The following is a 27651-nucleotide window of genomic DNA, read 5'->3' as shown; positions in this document are numbered from 1 at the left end:
GTGTCCACCAGGGAGTTCTGATTTTTTTATCCTTGCAGACAACCTCACCACATGCCTCTCTGGCAGAATCAATCAATGTTTTCTTCAGAGTTTGCCACTGAATCTCCAAGGTTTGATTCCTGTTCTCAAACTCTTTCATTTTTCTTCAATAATCTTTGTGTATTTTAGTCTACAGTTCACATCTGAGAGCTGCTCAACTTTTATTCGCTTTAAAACTTTTTTACATGTTATTCTTTTCAATATGAAATTCAATTTTATCCTGCTCAAGACTAAATAGTGATCACTTCCAATTTCAAATCCTCTGTACACTCTGGTGTCCTGCACCAGGGAGAAAACATCACTATCAACAATAACATAGTCAGTGAGACTTTTCTTATTCCTAGCTTCTTCTCTCCATGTGAATTTGTGCACATTTTTAAGTTGGAACATGGTGTTAGTAATAACCAGTCCATGTCCTGAGCAGAAATCCAACAGATATTTGCCATTATTATTAGCTTTGCTCTTTTCTCCAAATTTTCCCAAAATATTTTTGTATATCTCATAATCATTTCCTACTCTGCTATTTAGATCCCCAACAAGGACCAACTTTTCCATTTTCATTGTGTCAGTTGCTTTTTCTAAAGCGTCAAAAAATTCCTCCACTTCTACCTTAGTAGAACCTTCTGTGGGACCATAGGCACAAATAAGTCTCATTATCCAGTTCCCCATTCTCATATTTGCCCACATTACTCCATTTGAGACTGACTGCCATTCAAGAAGATTAGCCTCGTATTTTGTGTTGAATACTATGGCTACTCCTTCTTTTCCTTGATTGTCATTGCCTGAATATAACATTTTGTATTTATTGCTCAGAGAGATCTCACCAGTTTTGGTCTTTTTTGTTTCAGTCACCCCTATTATGTCGATCTGGTACTTATCTAATTCCTCAGCTAGCTCCATTTCTTTGCCATTCAGGCTTCTTATGTTGATAGTACCGATCTTTAACTCTGGTGATGTTGAGTTGGGGTTTGTTTTCAGATTTGTTCCAGTATCTGACTTTTCGCTGTTCGTCCTGGTTCCTTGGCGAAAACCATGGGGGGGGGGGGGCTTGTATAATAATAAGGTATTATAAAATGATCTAAATGTTTGTTTGTTTTTTTTGCATGGGTTGCTTAAGGGTCAAAGCCGAAGGGAGGAGACCTCCAACTCACAAATCAGTTTCATTGTCCATTTTCCCCATTTTGAAGTTTACCAACATAACTGTACATGAAACTGTCTTCCACTCAAAAGTTTATCTTCATGTTTGATGTTGAATGCTATCACTACTCCTTCCTCTCCTGGCACTTTTTTCCTGTTGTTTATTTGTTAGTTAAAGGAAACAATTAGTTGTTTCCCTTAACATACTTAAAAAAAAAAGAAAGCTATGATTCCTCATGAAACTAGATAGCATGCTTTTTAGATGTTTTTATAACTTACAAATTAGTTGTATCTTATAAGCATGTTCATAGCATCACTAACAATGTATACAATTCTAACTTCAGGATTATATTCTATTCACGAAATGAATATTCATAAAGCTTGCCTCCAGAAATCTTTTGTGGGTGGGGGAGGGGATGTAAAACCAACTTATTTTATTATATATCCAGAAAATGTGTATTTTGTGGTCTAGTTTTTATGTCATGTGCTGGCTATTTTTTGTTTGCCTATGTGGATATGTGTATGTAAATATTTGTGTATATACTTGCATATATTTATATATTTACTTAGGTCTCTGCCTGTCAGGATAAAAGAAATGATAATACTTCAGATGTTTGCAGTTCTAAAGCTATTGCAACAGTAAGAACTCTTCCTCTAAGTAAGTGTCTTTCAGATGCATGTATTATGTGGTTTTTCAGGCTTCTGCTGAGATATCACAGAAGCTTATTTTTGATTACAAAAATAGATACATAAATTTATTGCCCATCATTTATGTGAACTATCCTTGATAAAAATCTGCTTAAAATTTCATCAATAAGGACTGTTATAAATGCCAAGTTCTGTTAGTTCTATGTAAATGTTAGTGTTGGAAGCATGCCTTGTGTGCCTACAGTGTATTGTTAGTTATCTGTTCAGACATCTGTAATATACATATTATCTCATTTATAATACTCAAGAAATATTGATTTCTTGGGCCTTATAAAATTTATTCTAAAATTCCCATCTTGCATGATAGAAAAAAAATTGTTTGGAGAATAACTGTGATTCTGTAATTCCAGATTATTTTGGCTTGAAGTGTGCTTGAAGAGAGCATTAATGAACTCATGCTTCCCTGGCAAAGATTAAAGATGTTACTAGTGCTGATGCAATATTAAAATGCAATATTAAGTCAAGTGAAAGAGTTATTAGTTTTGGACGATGATTGCAAATGAATCAGTGCATAGGTTTTATAGGAAGAACAGTGTGTGCAGGTTTTGGATGTTGGAAATGATTTAATGGACAGAAGAACTTGTAAAGGAATGGATTTGGAGTTGGTTGTCTGGAAAAAAAAGTATTGTTAAGTGAGAAAAGGGAAGTGCAGAGTTGGAGGAAGTAAGATTTTTAAGAGGGTGGGGTGTATATAGGTGAGTGCATGTGCAAAGAACCATTGAGGTGATATGAATGTGAGGAAATCAAAAAATGCTGAATGCAATTTCTCAGGTTTCAGAACTGAATAAAACAATTATTAAAAGAATCAAGGGGGATAGATCAGTGACATATACTATTGATAGAAGTATCAAGAACAAGGGTGAGGATATTATACTTGACAAAAAATTATAATGTTTATGTCCTTAACCCAAGCATATGCAAATAATGTATGCACATGACATATCTTCACAACTAGTCTACTCATATACAGAGGTTGACTTCTCATTTGCTTCAGTATCCAGTAATACAAAGCACATTTCCTTTCAGATATGTATATTACTATGAATTATGGGAAAGGTCACTACCCACACCTGGTTTGACTATCTTTTTCAAACACAAATATTGAACACAGTGAAACTGTAAATCCTACCACTGACTACATAGAAATCACAGGGGTGGAGGTCCAAACAGCAAATGCAAGTCCCTAAAAATATATTCCATGTATAACTCCATACATAACTGTGAAGAGAAAGGAGTGCAGTTGGTGAATGTGTGGGATGAGTTTGAGGGATGAATGGAAATGTATAAGAGCGATGGACTGCATCTATAATGATTTTGAACCAAGTCATCTAGAAAGACTGCTGCTGGAAGTGTAATAAGTGATGAAAACAAGGTATCAATGGAAGGCAAAGATGAGCAAGAGAGCAGACCATGTGAGAACAGAAATGCAAGTTAGACTGGGTAAACTGAGTGGTCCAGGGAGGTCAAGGAGACATGGTGTAACAAGAGTGGATTCTGAAAGTAGTAATGAATGCATGTATGTGGATGGTCAGCATAGGAATGGAATGGCCTTGAATACATGGAAGGGTTGAGTCTTTAGAAGGTATATGAGACAGAAGATGAGCAGACAGGAACAAGTGAAAGGAAGTCACAGATGGAGGATCACATCTGTGATCCTCCATCTGTGGATGGAGGATTGTGATGTCTTTTATGAAGACATCACAATGGAGGATTGTGATGTCTTTCCACCAGAAATGGAGGATTGTGATGTCTTTTATGAAGATAGGAAAGACAAGATGGGAAGGAGTGTTGCTAATGATATAATGGGAATCATGTCTATACAGGTTTGAGATACAAGGAGAAAAAGTGGCAGTGGTTTTGAAGCAGTATAATGTGAAGTGGGCATTAATAAAATGATATATTTGGCAGGATATTGCTCTAGGAGATAAAGAAATGTATAGGCAATTTGGCATAGTGAGCAAGCGAATGGTGATCATTAAGGGTGATTTCAGTTACAACAATATTGATTGGAATGAAGAGATAGTGTCAGAAAAAGAAGGAATTTCTCTGGTTATTAACTTCTTATGGAGGACTCATGAGGATACAACCCAATCTTAATCAGAATGACGGTTCAAAAATTTCCAAATTTTGGGAAATAATGTCTTTGAACTCTCAGCAATAATCCTACTTTCAAAGTGCAATATATATCTGTCATGGACAAACATGAGGTGTTCTCTTTATTTTTATTACTTATATATATATATATATACATATATATATATATATATATATACTGACAAATATTTTCGAGTTCATGTAAGTCAATAATTATTTTTCTAGTATATGTGACTCTATAAAAAATTATAGATACAAATATCTTAATTTAATATTAATAGTAAATTTAAACTTAGTAATTTTATTTTTAAATCTGTTCTATAGTGCACACACTATATGCTTAATTATGTACCTTGCTAAAAAATCTTTTTAGCAAAGTAGTTTGTTTTTGTTTGCTTACAAATCATCAGGGGCGGCTCGTGCGTAGGCACTGTGTAACTGCAGCACCCCACTTTTTCTCGATATATAAATATATTTATTAATTTATTTATATCTGCTTGTAATATTTAATTTTATCATCAACAATCCTATACAATTCTCTTATTTTCTATAAAAAATAATAAAAAGCCATCTTGTAGCACTTAGGACGAAGAATGCTAGCAGAGCGTAGCAATATGACCTAATAAGTGTCATATTGCTACGCTCGCAAACATATGCACATCATAGCGAGATGCGAGCTATTAGCGTAATGCTGTGCTGTCCTTCGCGCAGTTCCACTGTTGTTTATATGCAGTTTGCGCTAGTAGTAGAGTGTTTGTAGTGATTATCGTGTTTACGGAGTAAACACAATATATTCCATTCATATTTATGAATTTAGGGACACAAAACAGACGTGTTGAAAAGATTATTTTACTAATTATTAATACAATAACTTGACGTTTCGACCCCTGTATTGAGGTCATCATCAGAAGGATACGTGTGTATAGGAACCAAGCTACATGCTGTTGCACTCTATAAAGGTAAATTAAATCTACGTTGTTAACTAATCTTTTTCTTAGCCTGACCTCTAGTGATAAATGTGAAAAGTTTTTTACCTTGGGTATAATATATGTTAAAGATGCCAAGTAATTTTATAACCTTGATTTTAATCCTTTATCCCAAGCACAAACTGACAAGTTTGTGCTTGGGAAAAAGTCAAGTTTGCGCCTGAACATTGTTCAAGACTTATGGTGGTGGTGCAACACCAAGGCCGTGGTAAAGATGGATTAAGTTCTGATCACTTTCCTTAGTATTTCCCATAAATGTAAAACACATCTCCTAGAAGATGTATGATGTTATACATTATGGGTGGGGGTCACTACCCAGACCGGTTTCAACCTTTATTGAGGTCTTATCAGTGAGTAGGCAAACCCTGAAATGCCAAGGTTTAAGTAATACAGAGCTTTTCAATTTTACCTATGCAAGTCTGGATAGTGATCCCCACCCATAATGTATAACATCATACATCTCCTAGGAGATGTGTTTTACATTTATGGGAAATACGTAAGGAAAGTGATCAAAACATAATCCATCTTTACCATGAGTTGCCTTGGTGTTGCACTACCACCACCATAAATCTTGAACTACGTTCAGGTGCAAACTTGACTTACTTGTCTGTTTGCTTACTTGGGAAAAGGATTAAAACCAAGGTTATAAAATTACTCGGTCTCTTTAACTCTAGTGATAAAAAAATAAATAAATAAATAATAAAAAACTACAATAAGCTCTACTAAAGTCCTCACGTACTAAGATTCTTCTGGAATTGTACAGTTCATATTGTTATAATACGATTATCTTCTGGATTTGTACAGTTCAGGTTGCTATTGAATATTCAGGGGGAAAAAAAAAAACACTTCGAGTCTTCTTGTATTGAGATTTTTCTTTGTGGTTGCTATGAAAGTTGCAGATGGGTCCTCCACATTCTTGGAATGGTTAGACCATCATTTTTATTCAGATTCATATTATGTTTGAGCATTTCACATGCTTCTTTGAATTTCCGCTCGAACCAGGTTTTGGTGCGGTGTAGGGATTTGGTACCTTTCCAATCAATTCTGTGGTATGTTTGGAGTGTGTGGTCATAAACGATTATGGTAGAATGAATGTTCCCTATCACTCAATGACAGTGAGTGAACAAAAGGTATGTGGTGAATTGAGCAAATTTGATGTTAATAAGGCTGGGATTTGATGAAATATCACCATGTATTTTGAAGAAATGTGCCGGGTAGTCACCATCTGCCTTGGCATATTTGTTTAATATACCAAGGCAGATGTATGGGATAGCAATATCATGGAAGAGGAAAGTCACTAGTGGTGTACCCAGGGATCTACTTTAGGGCAATTACTGTTTAACTTGTATGCTAATGATATTGGATGGAGATATTTGAGATTTAATTGAGAGGGCGCTAGTGGGCCAAGGCTGCGGATGCGATTTGAAGAGCTCCTGATTCAGATAAGTTTTACTAGGAATAATTAAGTATATATGCGTAATTATTTAAGTAAGTGCGGCTGTAAACGTTGTATGCTACCGATATTATTAGTGTGGGGGTTTTTTCTTGCCTAAACTAAATTACGAAATTGTTATTATTAGACCTAGTAACCTGCAGAAAAAAAAAAAAATGGCGTATGCATTGTCATTCCATGATTCTAATTTAGATTTCAGTCGTTTCGTTAAGTGTGAGGTCTGTTATATGTATTCCATCGATTACATAAATGATTTGTGGATATTTAGTGTGGATGGAAGAAGGGTGGGTGTGAAGTGTGACCTGAACGAGGAATTGATGAATTCGAATATGAAATTGATCCTTCTCTTTCAAATGTCGCGAGTGCACATTTGAAAGAGAAGGAGGGTGAGAAAGAGAGGTGAAAAAATGTTAAAAAATCAGGAAAAAAGAAAAAGAGCGATTTGACAACCATAACGGAGATTAAAAGAGACAAAAGTGAGGCGGAAAGAAACGAAATTGAGAGAACGAATGAAAGTAGAAATCGCGTGATGCAGAAATCACAAGTAAAAAAAATCGAAAGAATAAATGATAGCGAAAAAAGAATGAATGATGGCGAAAGTTGGACGCATGTTGGAACGAAAGTATTGAACCAAAGAAAGATGAATGACAGTAAAAGTGAGAAGAATGATAGCGAAAGTTGGATGCATGTTAGTCCAAAAGTACGGAAACAAAGAAGGATGAATGAGAGGGAAAGTGATAAGAATGATAGTGAAAGTTGGACGTATGTTGGACCGAAAGTATGGAAACAAAGAAGGATGAATGAGAGGGAAAGTGAGAAGAGGGGGTCGAGAGTTAGAAAGTTAGAAAGATTTAATGATAGAGAGAATATGTCGCGAGGTTCGGAAGGTGAATTGGATTGGATGAAGCAAGAAATGAAATGGATGCAGAATGAAATTAAGAGAATTCAGGTCAAAACTATGAAAATAAATCATGGTGGCATGAAAGAGTTAACGAAAGATGAGCGAGTGGCGTTGTATGGCGACTCCATTATTAAAGGTGTGCTAGAGGATAAAATGCACAAGGTATGTTTTCCAGGCAGTAAAATGAGTAGAGTGATTGAGGCATTGAATATGAGGCGGAAGCGAGCAAAAGAGTTAATTGTATTAATTGGTACAAATGATTTGAGAGAGAACAAAGAGCATGTCAAAATGAATGTCAGGAGACTGCTTGGAAAGATAAAAGAGAATAGTGTGACAGGAAGGGTAGTCAGTGTGTTGCATAGGTATGATTGTGAAATGAGGCGGAGAGCAAGGATTATGAATGATATTCTGGCTGAAATGTGTGAGGAGATGGGAGTACAGTTTGTTAATGTGTGGAATGAGTTTGAGGGACGAAGTGAGCTGTATGGTAGCAATGGACTGCATTTGAGTGGTTATGGTGTGAGTCGCTTGGAGAGACTGCTGCTGGAAAGTAGAGAAGTGAATAGAGAGAATAAATCAGATCAAGAGGGGAGTGATGTGGAAGAGCAGGAGAGTAAGACAGGTAAGATTGAAGAAGTGGAAATGAATGGGGAAGTGAGTGGTATGAGTACAGAAAATGAGAGAATGGGCGTGCAAGAGGAGCAGGGAAACGGGGAGGCTCGGGGTGGACAGGGATACACAGCGTGAGAAAGGTGGATGCTCCAAGAGGAGGTGAGAGCATGTGTAGGCAGGAAAGTAATAGGATGACCAGGGATCAAGAGGAAACAGATGGAATTGCAAAGGGTTCAAAAATGAAGAAGCATAAAAGGAAATGGCCCCGGTCCAGCATGGAGAGATCACATCGAGTGAGTGGTATCAGTGGAACTAGCTGTAGATCCAGAAATGAGTTGTTGTGTTTGTATACCAATGCAAGAAGCATAAGAAACAAGGCAGATGAAATGGTTGCACTAATTGCGTCTGTGCACCCAGAGATTGTCGGAATAAGTGAGACATGGTTAGATGAGGACGACATCCTGACAGGAATAGAGATGGAAAGGTATGATGTGTTTCGTGAGGATAGAAGGGGTAAAAAGGGAGGAGGAGTGCTACTGATGATAGAGAAAGAGTTATGTCCATACAAGGTAGAGATGCAAGAGGGAAATAGGGCCAGTGGTTTTGAGGCAGTATGGTGTGAGATAGAGGTGAATAGAATCAAATACTTGGTGGGATGTTGTTATAGACCTGGTAATGTGGATGGTGGTGATAGTGAAATGTATAGTCAAATAAGCCAAGCAAATAAGAAAAGGGTGATCATTATGGGTGATTTTAATTATGACAATATAGACTGGAATGAAGAGATAGAAGCTGGAAGTAAAGAAAATGAGTTTCTTGAGTTTTTGAGAGATAACTACCTCAGATAGTATGTAAGAGAGGGCACACGAGGATTAAGGGTCTTGGATTTGGTCATCTCATCGGAGGATGTAATTATCAATGAGGTGTCAAATCATCCTCCAGTTGGTGAAAGTGACAATAAGTGATTACCTGGGTGGTTGCCAGCAGTGCAAGGACCCCTGTGAAAAAAGGGTATATGTGGAACTACAAGGGCGGGGGGATGATTATGAAGAGCTCAGGAGACAGCTTGCAGGTATAGCATGGAATGAGGAGTTAGCTGGAAAAGAGATCAATGCAGCTTGGAGGATTTTCAAAAACTATTTAGTAGATGCAATGTCTAAATGTATACCATGGGTGAGAAGGTTAAATAAGGTAGGTGTGAGATGGATAAATAAAGAGATTAAGCATGCAATACAGAGAAAAAGGGCATTGTGGAGGAGCATAAGAGAAGTGGAAGTAACCAATTTCATGAGGTCTACAAAGACCAGGCAATGAGGGTGACTTGGTTGGTTAGAGTAGCTAAAGAGAGATATGAACAGCAGTTAGCTAATGAAGCCAAAAAGAATCCTAGGGAGTTCTTTCGATATGTAGCCAGCAAAAGAAAGAATGATTATGGAAGGATGACATTGATTGGAGGAAATGGTGTAAAGACAGCTGTTGCAGAATGTGTGGTGGAGATACTTAATGAGCAGTTCATAAAGATTTTTCAATCTTGTGAATGTGACTTCATGGAGAGATTGAGAGCAGTTGTTGATGGGGAGGAGAGACTGACTGTAAGTGAGCAAGAGGTGTTTGGGGAGTTGAGTAAACTAGATGTAAATAAGGCTGTGGGACTTGATAATATATCACCGCGTATTCTGAAGGAATGTGCCAGAGAGTTGACACCTGCCTTGACATATTTTTTTAATACGAGTCTTGCACTTGGTCAAGTTCTTAAGGAGCAGAAGGAGGGCAAGATTGTGCCACTTCATAAAGGAGGTGATCGAACTCAAGCATCAAACTATAGGCCTATCTGTGTGTCAGGTGTTGTGGTTAAGTTGTTGGAGAAGCTTGTGAGAACTAGGATCCAGAGTTGGGTTGACAACAATGGTATAATCTTTGATGGACAGCATGGATTTGCTAAATTGAGGTCATGTTTTAGTAATCTACTTACTTATTATAATAAAGTGACTGCTTCCTTGGACAGAGGAGAAGGATACACAGTAATATACTTGGATTTCGCAAAAGCTTTTGATAGAGTACCTCATGATAAGTTGACAGTCAAACTAGAGCAGATGGGGTTGGATATTAGATTAGTGCATTGGATTGGAGACTGGCTATCTGATAGGTATCAACAAGTTGTGTATGGGGGTGCAATATCCAGGAAAATGAAAGTCACTATTGGAGTGCCTCAGGGGTCTGTTTTAGGGCTATTACTATTTAACTTGTATATTAATGATACTGGCGAAGATTTGGATGGAGATATTCAGTTGTTTGCAGATGATGCAAAGTTGGGAACGAACCATAAAGAGTAGTGAAGATGTTGTGGCCTTGCAAGAAGACTTGAATAAATTGAGTGATTGGGCAAGCAAATGGGGATGTGAGTTCAATGTTGCAAAATGTAAGGTATTAAAATTTGGAAAACAAAGATGGGATGCAGAATTTATGCTTGGTGGGAATATATTGTTGGAAGTAGAGGAAATAAGAGATCTGGGGGTGATAGTGGATAAGGATCTAAAATTTAGGGGACACATCGCCAAAATTGTGAAGACAACACAAAGACTTCTGGGAATGATGCAGAGGACACTGACGTGTAGAAGTAGGGAGATTCTTGGTCCATTGTATAAGGCTTTGATTAGGCCACACATGGACTATTGTGCCCAAATTTGGTCACCTGGTTTTCAGAAGGATGAAGAGATGTTGGAAAGTGTCATAAGGCGACTGACTAAGGTAGTTTCTGACCTCTGGAATGTTGAGTATGAGGAAAGATTGAAAAGATGGAATTTGCAGAGTCTAGTGGAGAGAAGGAAGAGGGGTGATATGATAGAGACCTACAAGTTGGTAAGGGGTTGTTATAGGATCAATGGTGGAGAAGTTCTACAGAGAATAGTGGGAGATCAGGGGAGAACCAGAGGTCATCCCTGGAAACTGTATAAAGAGGGTGTGAGTAGGGGAGTGAGAGGCAGGTTTTTTTCGTGCAGAGTTGTGAGTGATTGGAATGCCTTGCCTGAGAGTGTGGTGTCTGCAAGGAGTTTGAATGTGTTTAAGACACGGTATGATGAGATGTGTGTGTGAGATAAAAGGACCACCTAGATGAGTCTTTGACTCCAAGAGGTCTTGTTTAAGAATTATAATAATAATAATAATAGTTGTTTGCAGGTGATGCAAAGTTGGAAGAACTATGAGAAGTAGAGCTGATGTTTTGGCCTTACATTGTTGCAAAATGTAAGGTTTTAATTTTTTTCTACTATCTCCTCATTTTTCTATCTCAACATTTCTGTGTCCCCTTCCCCACCCTTCCTTTCTGTCATACTTCAGCAGTGATACATAAATGTTTATTGTTATACACCTGATGCTGCTCCAAGAGGAGAACATCCTACTAAGATAAATCCAAAATTATTCCTTCCTTATATTTTTCAGATATCCACATCTGTAAAATTTCAATAATGCTTTAAAAGATTGAGTAAAAAGCCAATGACATTATACAAGTAGTACTCAAAAAAATTAAAATTGGCAAAATAGTCATAAACATTAATATTAATTTAGAGGAGTAGCATGGAAAACTTTCCAGAAATAATTTTATAGTAAGGTTTTAAAATTTGGAAAGCAAAGATGTGATGATATAGAATTTATGCTTGGTGGGAATATATTGTTGTAGGGAGGATATAAGAGATCTTGGGATGATGGTGGATAATGATCTAAAATTAGATAGCACATTGCCAAAATTATGAAGACAACACAATAACTTGTAGAAATAAGCAAATTCGGGTTCTATTGTATAAGGCCACAATATACTACTGTGCACAGGTTTGGTCACCTGGCTTTCAAAAGGATGAAGAGATATCAGAAAGGGTCCAGAGGCAATTGACTAATGTGGTTTCTGGTCTCTGGGAGAAGATGCAATTTGTAGAGTCTAGTGGGTAAGGGAAGGAGGATGATATAGATGTGTACTAGTTGGTAAAGGGTTGTTATAAGATTAATGATGAGAAGTTTTTTTATAAAATGGGGTGCAAAGAAGTAGTTATCCCTGAAAGCTGTATAAGGGGGGTGTGAGCAAGGGAGAGAAGGAGGTTTTTTGCATGCAGAGTCATGAATTATTGGAATGCATTGCCTGAGTATGTGGTGTCTGCAGAGAATTTGAATGTATTTAAGGCAAGGTATGATGACTGTGTTTATGGCAAAGGAACCTCTTGAGATGAATCTTTGCCTCCATGGTCACTCGAGATAATAATAATAATGTTACACATGAATGGCTGGAGAGCTGTCTAACAGAAGCACTTTGTAACACATGTTTAGGTCTTTTTTTGTTTCAATAGCTTAATGTATAATAAATATAGTTTAATCCTTTGTCCAAGCGTAAGCAAACAAAGTTTGCGCCTGAAGTATCTTCAGTACTGAGGCAACTCGTGGTAAAGGTGAACCAAGCTCTCATCACTCCTTCTCTTAGTATCTCCCATAATGCAAAGCACATCTCCTTGCGGACATGTATGACATTATGCATTAAGGGAAGGGCCACTACCCAGACCAGTTTCAACCTTTATTGAGGTCTTGTCAGTGGGTGCCAGACCCAGAGGTGGTGATACTAAGGCAGAAGCAATGGAATAATGGCTTCTTCATTGCTCCATTCTTCAGGCCCTTCCCTTAATAATAGCATTATACATGTCTGCAAGGAGATGTGCTTTGCATTGTGGGAAATACTAAGCAAGGAGTGATGAGAGCTTGGTCCACCTTTACCATCAGTTGCCTCATTTCTGAAGATACTTCAGGTGCAAACTATGTTTGCTTACACTTGGATAAAGCATTAAACTAAATTTGTTATAGTCTAACCAAGTGGGAAAAAAAAACTTCCAACAGCTTAATGTATGTTTCACTAATGATGTAGTAAGATATGCAACACAAAAATATTAGTGAGTTATATTCAATTCTTTATTTCATTGCATAATTTAATGTATATAGTAAGGTAATTGTGTCTTACAATTATGCATAATCTTTAATAATCTTTAAATTGCTTCTTTGAGCTGTCTCTTATGTGTTCATCTGCAGTGAGAGGCTCTTCACTTCCCCAAATGTGAACTTCTGTTCCTCTCTCTCTCTCTGTGCAGAGGTAAAATGTATCAGGTTTGCTGAAACCGATGTTTGACAGGAGTGCTTCATCTTGTAATGGTACAACTTGTTCACACAAATTCTAAACATTCCATGTTATAATTAGGTTTGCAAGTGATCCAACATATGCATTCAGCATGATTTCAGATTAGATTTTTACAAAAAAAATATTTACATGCTGTTTGTTGTGGCCCATTCATTTCATGACTTTACTGGACTTTGCACAGAAACCTGCTGAACATTACAGTTATTGCATTCCACCACAATCTACCTGAATTATATATGCGTGTATATATTTGCAACTTGTATCCATAAATTGTGCATCTTACTTCTAAATTGAATTATCCATTTTTTTCTTTCATTCTTGTGAATTTTTTTTAAGTCTTCTTTTATTTATTTATTTATTTATTTATTTATTCTTATGAAAAAAGGAATACAGAACAGCTAATTTCACGGTGGATGTCCTGTAGACCACCACTGTGAAATTGGCGCCTAGGTAGTCGTTCACAATATGAGTAATCGTCTGAGCCACATCTGCACTGGTTAGTTCTGATCCTGTTGATTGATGACCAAATCTTCCCAGGAAGAGCAAAACTAGGCTTCAAAGCACAGGGATCTTCTACCAGGAACCATTTGTTGGGAGATTGTTGGACCAGTATCCTCTCCACGTGTCAGGTTTTGATGGCAGAACAACTGAAGAGAGTTCGTCCATGGACCGGAAAGGCTTTCTAGATTTTATGCAAAGACTATGTGGATTTACGAGAGTCTGGTGCAGGGGCAGGAGTGGGTTGCTCATTGCTTTATTAAATTCTTTAATCGAGGCTTGTCTTCTCCGTATGTTTGGTGGAGCAATGTTAGATAGGACAGGCAGCCAAGAGAGAGGGGGGGTGCTTCTCACTGTCCCACTAATTGTGCACATGTAGAGTTAAGCTGGGTGTCTGTCTATAATGTCAGTGTGTGCACTTCTTTTCCAGACAGGGGCACATTATTATTATTATTATTGTTCCGGGAAACTCCAAGGAGTCGACAGACTCATCGAGGGAGGCCCTAACATCATATCTGGAACAACTATTCAACATTCACACAGTATCTATCATATCTTGCCTTGAACTCATTCACGGTCGTAGCACCCACAACAGACTCTGGAAGCTTATTCCACTCATTCACCACTCTCCAAGTAAAAAACCTAGCTCTAACACCCTTGTCAACCACGCTCTTGCCCAGCTTCCATGCATGGCCCCTAGTCCTCCCACCACCAGTCATATTTTCAAAAATATCTTCTGGATCAATCTTATAAAAACCCTTCAGTAATTTGAATGTCTCAATCATATCACCCCTACTTTGCCTATCGTCCAATTTCTGCAACCCACAAATCCTCAACCTATTCTCATAAGGTTCATTCCACAGACCTGCTATCATCTTGGTCAATCGTCTCTGGACCCTCTCCACTTCCTCCCCATCACGAAGAAACCCTGGTGCCCATAACTGGGCACAGAAGTCCAGATGGGGTCTTATCAAGGCTCAATACAGAGGAACAACAACTTGTTTGTCTCTGCATGTTAAAGTATTTTTCATAAGCCAAGTGATTTGGTGAGCTGTTTTAGTCACTTTTGTAATGTGCCCCCTAAACTTCAACTCCCTATCCACCAGCACTCCCAAATCCCTGGCCTCATCAAACTCCTGGAGTATGGTTCCACCAATGCGATATACTGCTGCTATTCTTTTCACCCCAAAGTGCATAACCTTACACTTTGCCACATTAAACTGACATCCATTTTTCCTAGCCCAGTCCTCCAAACTATCCAAAATCATCCTGTAAAATTTTGACATCCTGTGCACTCAAAATTGCTCTACCCAACTTTGCATCATCAGCAAACAAGTGAACACTTCCTCTCAAATCCTTTCCAATATCATTGATGAACAAATTGAAAAGCAGTGGTCCCAGAACAGAGCCCTACGGCACTCCACTAGTCACAAGACGTCTTTTTGACTCCACTCCTGAATAAACCACTCTCTGGTATCTCTCCTTCAACCACCCTCCTATCCATCTTACCAACCCTATATCTATCCCCATCTGCTCCAGTTTACTGATTAGAGTTCCATGTGGTATTCCGTCAAAGGCCTTGGCAAGGTCCAGTAGTATCACTGTAAACCCATTACCCCTATCCAGTTCAGCCGTCACTATGTTATAAAACGTGAGCAAGTTACTGAGGCATGATCTACCCTTCACAAAACCATGTTGTCCCCCATACAATATCCCATTTTCATCTATCCAATCCTGTATTATTTTCTTGACTAATTTCTCTAAGACCTTGACAATGATTCCTGATATGCTAATCGGTCGGTAATTTACAACAGCAGTCTTGGAACCACCTTTATGCAGTGGAACTATTTTCCCCTCCTTCCACCCGCTCAGAACTAACCCAGACCCGAGACTCAAATTAAACAAAATGGTCAAGGGTACTGACAATTCTTTAGCTGCTTCTCGTACTACACGAGCTGGTATACCATCCAATCCCACAGATGTATTGACATTGAGGTTATGCAATAGACTACTCACCTCCTCTTCATTCACCACAGTTCCCATATAATCTACTGGTTTATTCGTTTCTTCAATGTCACCACCTGGATGATATATTCTTGCAAAGTGCTCACTCAGTAACTCAACTATCTCAACTGATTCAGTTACCTCCCTACCATCGGCATTCTTTAAAATCATTCTGCCATGTATATTTTTCTTTTACTTGCTATATACTAAAAAACTGTTTAGGATTCTCTTTAGCCTGCATGGCCAATGTTCTTTCGTAATCCTTTTTTGCTTTTCTTACCACACTCGTCACCCTTCTGGCCTGCGCTTTATACCGTTCATGTGCCTGCCGGTCACCTTTCTCCTTAAATTCCCTCCATAGTTGTTTCTTTTTTTGCAGCTCAAGCTTAATGGTGTTATTCATCCATTTAACCCCTACTTGATTTATTATTCGGACTCTAGGTATACAGTCAGCCATTGCTTCATGCAAGCACTTAACTACCTCCCATGCATTATCAACTTCTAGTCCTTGCAGTTGTACATGCCATGGCACTGAGCCAATCAAACTCCTAAGCTTGTCATACTTTCCAGCCCGATAGTTCCAAATGTACCCTGTCTTAATTGAAAATTCTACACCTTTAGCCACCTCCCAAGTCAAGACCCTATGATCACTCTCACCGATTGGTGGCAATGTGGTCATATTTGTTACAGCCAAATCCTCAGATGTAATTACTAGGTCAAGCACTCTCTGACACCTAGTATTTTCCATTACATGCTGTCGCAGATAGTTATCCCTTAATAACCGCATAAAATCCAATTCCTTCCTCCCGTGTGTCCTCTCCTCACTCCAATCAATTCGACCATAGTTGAAATCTCCCATAATAATCACCCTCCTTCCACTCATTTCTTCTATTTGCTTGTGCATACTGTCATCACCATCTTTTCCATCACCTGGTCTATAGCAGCACCCAATTGTATATTTAGTTCTGCTCACCACAAACTCACACCAAATGTCCTCAAATGTGCTCTTTTCTCTATCTTGCAATTCAACTTCTATTCTTCTTGGCTGTAGCTGATGAGCTACAGCCAAGGAGAATACAGCCCCATTTTATTCTCTCTTCATTCCTGAACACACTATACCCATCACATTCAATCCCACTAGCTATATCATCTACAGTCAGCCATGTTTCACTAATACCAATAACCTGTGGTCTGGAAGTGCCAACCATGGCCAAAAACTCTTCCTTCTTGTTCCTAATACTCCTAGTATTAGTGTACATGAATTTAAGACCCCCATTAGCCCCAACCCTACCTTGATGCCTTATATTAACTATCCCACTCTGGTTTGTTGTCCTTATTTGCTCTAGCATATTATATTCATTCTTACATTCAACTGCCTCCCTAAGGACTGTATATCTACTCCCCCCCCCCCTTAACAAATCTAGTTTCCCTGAATTTGCACATCCACTACATTCAGCAACACTTTCTCAAGTCTTCTTACACCATAACCATTCAAACGTAAGCCATCGATCTTATATAGATCCTTTCGCCCATCAAACTCACTCCACACGTCCACATATTCCACACCACTCATCATACATAACCCACGCATAAAGTCATTCGCAATTATGGCCCTCCTTTTTAAACATTTCACTGTCATACCGTGGCAAAAGACTAATCATTCTAACTCTCTCACTCTTTTCTTTTGCTACCTCAAACAATTCATTCAGGTCTTCTATCATTTCCATTTTATCTCCTTTCAAATCATTCGTACCTGCCACAACAATCATTTCTTTCACCCTTTCCTTTTGCTCTCTAATAGACTCAGTTACATCCTTTATGGTCGCACCAGGTTGGTACGATTTTGTCAAATCCTCTACTAACACACCTCGTACTAACGAGTCTCCATACAGCACTCTATCCTTCATTTTGTTCATGTTCACATTCATACGCCTATTTTTCCTGTCATACCTTTTATTATTGGTTGGTTCATTCAGTCGACTTTTGTTCATGCACTCTAGCTGCTGTTTTGCCCTTTCTATCGCACCATTCAACAACGCGATCTCACTCAATGCATCTATCTCATCTTTTTTATTCTCTGAGAAACCATTAATACTATCATTCACACTTTCTACATTCACACTCTCATAATTCTCATGTACAACCTTGCCATTTCTTGTCATATCGCTATTTTCTTCATTCTGAAGTTTGACAAAAATATCACACTCACGATCCGAAATACACTTCAATTCCTCATTCTCCCTACATTTTCTACACACATTCAATCCTTTATTATCATCTATCCACACTCCAACCGCACTCCGCAAAGTGTACATTTCACAGCTAGTACACTGACTCATTTCTTTTATACTGCCGTTTTTTGATAAAGATGGCGAGCCATCATTACTGGCCGCCATTTTCCTTCGTACAGGTGCCATAATTATTGCAACGTGTTTTATCAAATAATAAGTTATAACACACCAAAAACACACAAACAGACACACTAAAATACGCAAGGCAAACAAAACTACGCAATATTAAGTCATTTTATCAACGATAACTGAAAATAATACTTATCTTATCAGGAGCTTGCACGAACACTACACACTACGATATAACCTCGAACTCAACTTCCAATTTCAATTTTAGCAACAGACTATATACAATAAGTTCTAATAAAACCTCATGGAGTACGAATTATTCTGCTGCAGAGAATGCGAGGGCTAGTGCAAATGACCTTAGGACTTCTGCACCACAACCCCAGGTTGTTCCAACAAGCCTTGAAATGATATTGTTTCTTGTTTTAATTTTGTTGGACAGGTTGGCGATGTGTCTTTTATAGGTTAGGCTTCTGTCCAGGCTCACTCCATTGTATTTCAGGTGAGGTTCCTATTCTACCATTTTTCCATAGAAAGAAAGATTGAGGTGTCAATTTGTCTCTTCATTGTTCAGGTGAAATACTGTGGACTTTGTTTTTGTTAGATTGGGCTTCAAGTACCACTGCTTGAAGTACTCTTCCAGTATGTTCAGGTCTGTGTTCAAGGTTGATTCCAGTTTGGCAAAGGAGGTAGATTGATGTAGGATCACTAGGTCATCAGCGTACATATACTTGCTTGAACTGGTATGTGGTAAGTCATACACGTAGATGTTAAAAAGTAAAGGGGATAACACAAAGCCCTGAGGGAGACCATTGTGAAGGAATCTGGGCCTGCTCTTTTTTTCTGCCAATGTAGACCCAGATCTATCTGTTGGAGAGAATGGATTCAAAAAGCTGGAAAGTTTTTTGCACCTTATAATATTTCCTAACTTTAGGAGGAGGCCCTTGATCCAGACTATGTCATAAGCTAATGTTATGTCAATGAAAGTGGCGCCACATTTAAATTTGTTTTGGAAGCCTGCTTCAATCTGTGTTGTCAGGGCCAGGACCTGGTCACAGCAACTTCTTCCTGGCCTGAAGCCAGCTTATTTAATTGAGAGTGCTCTTTTGATGAGTGGTGAAATTCTTTTAAGGAGAATTCTTTCAAAGAACTTAAATGTGGAGCAAAGGAAGGAGATAGGTCGTAGATTTTTCACAATCTTTCCTTGGTTTGGGCATGGCAATTATTTTGGCTTCTCGCCACAGATTTGGTAGTTTACCAGTCATTATAATTTCTGAGAAAAGGGCGGCTAGCCATGTTTGGCCTTGTTGACCGAGATGTTTTAGAAACTCAGGGAGGATACCATCCACTCCTACAGCCTGGCCATTCTTGGTGAGTTTTAAGGCTACCGGTACCTCTTCCCGAGATACTGGGTGTATAACTTCAGGAAGCTTGGGGCACATCTTCAGGATTTGTCTGATGGAAGATTGCACAGTAATTTTCCTGATAGAGCTGGGACATATCTTAGAGATTTTCAATAAATGATTAGCCATTTGATCAGGAGTTATCTCTGTTGTTTTGTGTGTTGTTGGTTCTGCTCCACCTAATTTTCTCAGAAGTGACCAGCTTTTCTGGCTAGATTGGTGAAATCGAGTTCATGGATGAGATGGTTGAGATCCATCTTTCCTTTCTGTTTTTAAGTTTTCTCTGATTTTGTGGAATCAAACTGCAGCACACAAAATGTCTTGTTGATTTCTCATTTATGGTTTTGTGGTACTTGCTGGCAAAGCAAAAATTATTCCTTAACGTATAATGGAAAATAAGTCTGGGATGCTCTTTACAGTAGTGTAGGTTTAACTTTGTGTATATATTCTAATTATTATTATTATTATTATTATTATTATTATTATTATATATGAGTGACACAATGGTATCAGAAGACTCATTGCTTTGAGACCCTATATTGACACACAAGCCATTTTTCACACAGTACCTATCATACATCTCCTTAAACTTATTCACAGACAAAGCACTCATAATCATCAACCACCTCTGGCAATGCATCTGCCCATTCTCTGTCCTCCATGCAAAAAACTAGTTCTAACACCCTTATTATCACACTCTTACACTATTTTCAGGGGATGATCCCTTATTCTCTCTCCTCCCACACTGTACCAAAAAAAGTAATCAGTGTAAATCCTGTAAAATATCTTTAGTAACTTATATACTTCTATCATATCTCTCTTACACCTATCAGAGTTCACCCTTCAATCTATTCTCATAGGAATAAATTGAAGGTTTCATAGACCTGCCACAATCTTTGTCACTTGCCTCTGAATCCTCTTTGCCTCTACATTACGAATGAATCTAGGCTACGAGAATCTGTGTAGCCTGGTTCAGATGTCGCCTTATTAATTCCATATAAATTGGAACAGTAACCTCTCTATCCCTGTTTGCCAGTGTGTTCTTCAACTACCATGTGATGTAATATACCGCTTTGGACACTTTTGCAGTATGCCTTCTAAATTTCAATTCTCTGTCCGCAATCACCACCAAGTCCCTTGCCTAGTGAACTTCTTGCAGCTCAGTTCCATCATCATCAGTGTGGTACACGGCATTTGATCTCATCCTCCCAAAGGCATCACCTTACACTTAGCCATGTTAAACTTGTAGCCATACCACCAGCACATTTAAGTCATCCTGCAAGATCTCTACATCACCTTCATTGACTTTGGCTCTTCTCAGTTTTTCATCATCAGCAAACAAGTGGATATTTCCCATCAAATTATTTCTAATATTTCTAATGTTCAAATTAAACAAATATAAAAAGTAAATTAAAATTTAATTAAAGCAAGTTAAAATTAATGTATACATTGCTTTTTTTGGAAATAATTTCTAATAATATTTTATTTGTGATTTGTATGTGTGTATTTTCTAGGTTAAACTGTGGAGTGATTACCATGACATTTGGAATTCAGCAAATTATACCTGTAAATTAAAATTTAATTAAAGCAAGTTAAAATTAATGTATACATTGCTTTTTTTGGAAATAATTTCTAATAATATTTTATTTGTGATTTGTATGTGTGTATTTTCTAGGTTAAACTGTGGAGTGATTACCATGACGTTTGGAATTCAGCAAATTATACATGGCAAGAAATTATATTATTTAATCTTCCCTTCATCCAAGTTTAAGCAAACAAAGTTTACACACAAAGGATCTTCGTCACTAGGCTTGTATATAGAGGCTGATGACTTTACATCAATTATCTTAGTAAACAATAATGCACAGCATACTTCCTTTTGGGTGTGCATAATGCTGTGCATTATAAAAAGGGTCACTGCCCAGATCGGATTTGGCCTTTATTGAGATCTCATCAGTTGGAGATAGACCCAAGAAGATATAAAGGTTGAATTAGTGCAGAATTCATATATATCTGACTGTTATTAATTCAACCAAGATTTAATTAATGTAGATGTAATTCTTGGTCTGGCTGTCAAAACTGGCCTAGTTAGTGACTTCCATAATGCATAGAATTGTGTACATCTGAAAGGAAATGTAGTTTGTATATGGGATACTAAGGCATTTGATGTGAAGTCATCAGTCATTATATATAGGTAGATTAATCATGAAGATACTTCACATCACATGCAAACTTGGTTTGCTTACACTTGGGTAAAGGATTAAACAAGAGTATAATTTCATGGAAGAATTATTTACTTTGTAATTAAGCTAAAAAAGAAAGAAAGAAACATCCAACAGCATTATACATTAATTTGTGTTATTACAGAAAACATATATAAACTCATCAATTATTATATATGAATTTTCATATATAATAATTAAATATACTTTTGTTTATTATGTTACAGCATTTTAGTAATGTGAGTCTGTTTTATCTTTTGTCTGCCGAGTATATTTTGTTATATCTTCAGTATATTTTCACAAAATACAATGCATTTTACAATTTCACAGGAGGAGCAGATGATATTGACAGCAGCAGTGTTGTTGTGCATTATGAAAACTTGACAGCTGGAAGCATCTTGATAAAATGGGAAGAGCCACCTGATCCAAATGGATTAATTGTTTCATACCATATTGAGAGCAGGGGAGTTAATGCAGACTCTGTAAGTTCATATACACATATTGTGTGCATGTGTGTGTGTGTGTGTGTGTGTGTGTGTGTGTGTGTGTCATTTTTTTATTTATTTTTTTTTTATAGCAGTCCCATTCACAAAACTTTATTATAATCTATAGCATGTTATCTATAGTAGGACCTCCCAGATGAGTCTTTGACTCCATGAGGTCTTGTTTAATAATAATAATAATAATATGTTAGTACTATGGGTGGGCTAACTATTTTTCAAGTCACTTCATTCTTCTATTACAGTGGTGGTCTGACACTTGGAAAATTATCTGCTAGTTTGCACAGACATCCATTCCATTATTCTTCTATTCCTCATATAACTTTCTGCTTTTCCTTTCCATTCTCTTTAGTTCTTTTATTTTAACCTTTCATACTTTGCTGTACACTTCCACTTTAGTTATAAATGTCTTTCTGTTTTTAACTGTACTCTTATCAGATCGATTATGCTAATTTTTTTTTTTTATAAATGTATTTCATTTTGTGTGCTGTCTTGTAACATAACCATTTTATCTAAGAAATGTGGTCCATGAATAATAAGTTCTATAGGAGATTCTCAAGAAGCTCTTCTTGTTATATTCCATATCTGTTCATTCCTCAAAAATTTATACTTATTTAAAATAATTAAAATTCAACATCAGCAGAACTAAATATAAGTAGTGTAGAATCATCTAATGCATTCAGATGTACGATGGTGGTCTGAAAAGTTCTCGACCTAACAATTAAAAACGAATTTATAATTTCAAAATTATTTTTATTTTTCAACATAATCTCCCTTAAGACTAATACATTTATTTCAGCGATGCTCCAACGCCATTATTCTGCCCCTGTAGTGGTTCTCAGTAAGATCTGCAAAATACCCCTCTACAGCTGCAATGACCTCTTGATTCGAAGAAAAACGCAGACCAGTAAGGAAGAGTTTTAGTTTGGGGAAGAGATAGAAGTCAGAGGGAACCAAATGTGAGGAATAGGATGTTCCAACAATTCATAATGCAGATCCCTTAATTTTCCCATTGCCAAAACACCTTTGTGGGCAGGTGCATTGTCCTAATGAAAAATGATTTTTTTCTTTTGCAAATCGGGTCTTTGCTCACGAATTTTTTCATCTAGTCTTAGGTTAAAAGATCGAAATAATATTCCCCGGTTATTGTTATACCCTTTTCAAGATAATCATCCCAAAACACTGATGCCATGACCTTTCCTGCTGATGTAACCAACTTTGTCTTCTTTGGTGCTGAACAACCGGCTTCTGTCAACTGTTTTGACTGCAGTTTGGATACTGGTGTGTAATGGTGAATCCAAGCCTCATCCATAGTAATAAATCGACGCACAAACTTATTTTTATTCTTGTTAAAACTCTCCAAGCACTGTTTAGATATTTTCATGCAAGTGCGTTTTCATTCTTCTGTGACAAGTGCAGCACCCATTTTGCACAAAGCTTTTCATTTGCAATTCTTCATGCAAAATATATCCTACATGTTCTTTTGAAATGCCTATAGTCTCATCAATTTCATGTACTTTGACTCGCCTGTCATTCAATAATATCGTGCACTTGATCAATGATTTCTGGTGTTGTTACACTTTTTGGAAGTCCTTCACGTGGATCATCTTCAAGGCTGATATGGCTGCATTTAAACTCGGCATCCCATTTCTTAATTGTCGAAAACAAAGGAGAGGAGTGCCCATAAACTTTTATGAACTTCAAATGAATTTCTTTTGGTGTTAAACCTTCTTTTACAAATTTTTATAATTGCACGATAATACTCAATTTTATCCATTTCAAGGGATGCAGATAACACTTTTGCTTCAGACAGCTATATAAAATAAACTACTTGATAGAATGACTTGCAATTTCACACGGATGCTTATGACAGATGTGCCTACTTAGAAACAAAAAGATCTTGCCAATAGTGTTGCCATCTATGGTCGTGGGCGAGAACTTTTCAAACCAATCCTCCAGTTGGAAGATTTTTGTTATAGATTAATTAAAAAAATAATAAACAATAAATAAATGCTATTAGAAATTAGTAATAAAATGTATGTAGTGTAAAATTTCTCTAAGGAAAAATATTAAAACACAAAGGAGTTTTAATATCTTGTATTTGTGAATCTAGCAAAAAAGTGTGAGAATTAAAAAAAACACAGAAACATAATTGTTTTATGGAAAACAAGGAAACTTTGTTTAATATCTTTTAATATATAAATATATTTTAATATATTTTGTTTATTTATTTTTTTTTTTTGCAATGTCAGTAGGTGTTATGCAATGAATACAGTCAGAAATTTTGTTTAGAACCTCTAATTTTCTGGTTATTTAATTATGGTTATTTACATAATCAGATTTGCTGGTTATTTACATAACCAGCAAATTTGATTCATTATGAATGATTCTTTCTTTCAAGGTTATACAATGGTCATCATTCATTTTGTAGAGTTTAAGAAGATAAAAACACTTGTGTTGTAATAATTACTTTACTTACAATTAAGAAAACACTACTTGACATTTTGATCTCTATATCGAGGTCATCATCAAGAAAACATACATATGTATGCGCAGGACACAAGCCACATGACACTACACAAAAATATGCTAAATCTAAATGCTTTGTTAATCATTTACAATAGCCGGACCTCTGACCCATGCATATGTATGTTTCCTGATGATGACCTCAATATAGAAGTCAAAATGTCGAGCATTATTTTCTTAATTGTAAGTAAAACAATTACTCCAACGCGAGTTTTTTGTCTCCAAAAATTCTACACACAGCGAATTAGGAATTATTGTTGAAGTTAACAGGGTAACAACAAGAGAAATGAAGTTCAGGTATTTGAAGCTGGATGATGCCAGAGTTAAAGTGAAGGAACTCGTGAGAAATTGTCTGTGATGAAGATAAAAATTATTATTATTAAGGAGCCTCCTTAGTTCAGTCGTTATAGATGAAGCCCTTTTGTCGGAAAGACCGTGGTTCGATTCCCATCAGTGACACGAGGAACCTTTATCTCTTTCAACGAAAGGTGAGTTAGCCAATCTCATACAGAGGTAGGTTTTTTTTTTAACCTGGAAACTTGGGTGTTTCATCCCAAAGAGCAGGCAAACCAGCCCCATGAACACATGCATCTACAGACATAGGACACACCGGGCGGTATAGGGCCAACCACCTTATCCTTAAGACGGTTGCAGTTGCAAGAATAAGAAAACCTCACCACCATAAAAGGTAGAAGAGGTGGATTAAGAAATAAAGAAAGAATTATTATTATCATAATGATGATTCAGGCCTCCATAGAATCACAAGTCTCATCGTGGGAAGTACATCATAGAAAACACAAGTCTATTATATCACTCATTGACTGTTTGTGCTCTCAACACTCTATCAGGCAATTCCACAGTACAGCCACCCTCCATGCAATGAAAGCACTTCTCACCCTCTTGCTCACAACTTCCTTTCGCAACTTCCAGAGATGGCTCTTATCCTTACTGCTTCCCCCTGTTCCACCAAACGAAAGAACTTCCCACTGTCAACTCTGTAACTACCTCTCAAAAGTTTAAAAGTTTCAAACATATCACCTCTCCTTCTTCTATCTATCAAACTCTACAATCCACATTCCCTCAGCCCATCTTCATAACTAATCATTATACAGTTCTGATACCATCTATGTTATCTGCTTCTGCACTGTTTCCATAGTTAATTTATCCCCTTCAAATTTCTGAGACCAAATTTGAGAACGATAGTCAAGGCATGATCTGATCTTTTGCAATAGAAACCTGAAATTCCCTGAATTTCAGGTTTCTTTCAATTATCTCCCTCCCTCAGATCACTTCTTCCAGTACAGTTCCTCCAACAGAGTATGCAGCCTCTCATCGATGTATCCTATCCCAAACTTCATGACTTTACTTTTCTTTTAGAGTTACATGTGATCAGCATTAATTTTAAAAATTTATGGAATTTACAATCGTGTTAAAAAAACTTTTTTATTATCCCGACGTTTCGATCTTCACATCAAGATCATCATCTGGAGCATATATCAATATACAAGACAAGCTGAGTTACATTATTAGCTGTAAACTAAAGAAACAATGATTTGATCACATGTTATTCTACTGGCATGACCTCTAGTGGGAAAAGAAAAAAATTTACATCAAGCTAAATTCTGTTTACAATGACAGCAATAAACATACTTTCAGATAGTTTTCTTTCAGAAACAATGATGTCCTATTTTTAGTATTACAATTCTTATTTTTGCTTTTAAGATACTGGATTTTCTACAGTCCTGTTTATAGTTGTTCTTAGTGAGTCGAATATATACCTTCCATATGTTTGGGATTTTTAGACCATCATTATTGTTCAGATTGGGGTAGTTGATAATAATCTCATATGCTTCCTTAAATTTCCATTCATACCATGTTTTGTAGATGCGGTGTAGGTTCATACCTACATCGCGCCCACATTTTTTAACACGGTTGCAAATTCCATAAATTTTTAAAATGAATTCATGACTTTACATTTAGCTGCATTAAAGTGAAATCTGCATTAATTTGCCCATCTCTCCAGTTTATTCAAATCCTCTTGCAGGGCAACCACATCTGCACTATTACTAATAATCCTTACCAGTTTCACATCATCTGCAAACAACTGAATATCCCCCCCCCCTTGCAATCCATTGACAATATCATTGATATAAAGGTTAAACAATACAGGTGCCAATACTGAGCCCTATGGTACACCATTTGTAACCTTCTTCCTTCTTGATACTGCTCCCCCCATATACAACTCTCTGATACCTATTAGGTAGCCCATCCCAAATCCAGTTCACTAACCTGACATCTAAACTTATGTGGTGCAACTTAAATATCACCTTATCATGTGGTACCCTGTCAAATGCCTTTGTAACATCCAAAAAAATGCAGAATATGTCTTTTCCTCATCAGTTGCTCTTGTCACTTTTTTTAATAAAAGGGAATCATATTACTAAAACAAGAGCACCCCTCAACAAATCCATGTTGACTCTCCCAGATAATACTGCCCTCATCTGCCTAGCGCTTTAAATGATCCCTCACTAATTTCTCCAACAAGATCTTAAAAGCTACTGATAAAATACAAACTGGTGGGGGGGACTGAAAAGTTCTGCTAAACACTGAGTACAAAAATGATATTAAATCAACATATAACCAAAGAAAGAATATATCTTAAAACCCTTTAACCCCCATGTCTCATCAAATTATAATATTTTGGTCTTTTTCTTTTAGGATATAATAAGAAGACATGTCAGAGGTTTAAAGAAATTTGAAGACATGGAGGTTCAGGCCATCAAGTTTTCATGCCACAAGAGAAGTCTATAACTCAGATTCACCAAACTTTTAACTGTGCCCAAAACATCTAACAGTTGCCAGATAGGTGGCCAAGTTTAAACCTGGGCATCCTGAGATGCCCAGATTTAAACTTGTCCCCCCAGGTCAGGAAGACCTTTCACAGCGATCACACCTGAAAATATCGATGCAGTTCATGCCATGATCCCTGATGATAGATTAATAATAGCCAAAAACATTGTAAAGACTGGGAATATCCAGGAAGG

General features: G+C 37.1%; 1 protein-coding gene across 3 annotated transcripts in view; it reads left to right on the top strand.

The window, feature by feature from the left end:
• LOC150100615 (insulin-like peptide receptor) overlaps positions 1-27651 on the top strand; it is a 782259-nt gene that overhangs the window by 500769 nt on the left and 253839 nt on the right. For all 3 annotated transcript variants that reach the window (XM_090401273.1, XM_090401271.1, XM_090401272.1), the window contains exons 15-16: positions 1747-1834; positions 21912-22063. In XM_090401273.1, the coding sequence (XP_090257399.1) occupies positions 1747-1834; positions 21912-22063 (240 nt within the window). The remainder of the gene's footprint in view (positions 1-1746; positions 1835-21911; positions 22064-27651) is intronic.

This window comes from Typopeltis vanoorti, chromosome 12, assembly GCF_054136105.1.
Source record: "Typopeltis vanoorti isolate ZY-2024b chromosome 12, IOZ_Tvanoo_1.0, whole genome shotgun sequence".
NCBI lineage: Eukaryota > Metazoa > Arthropoda > Arachnida > Uropygi > Thelyphonidae > Typopeltis > Typopeltis vanoorti.
This window is presented reverse-complemented; position numbering and strand designations above follow the sequence as displayed.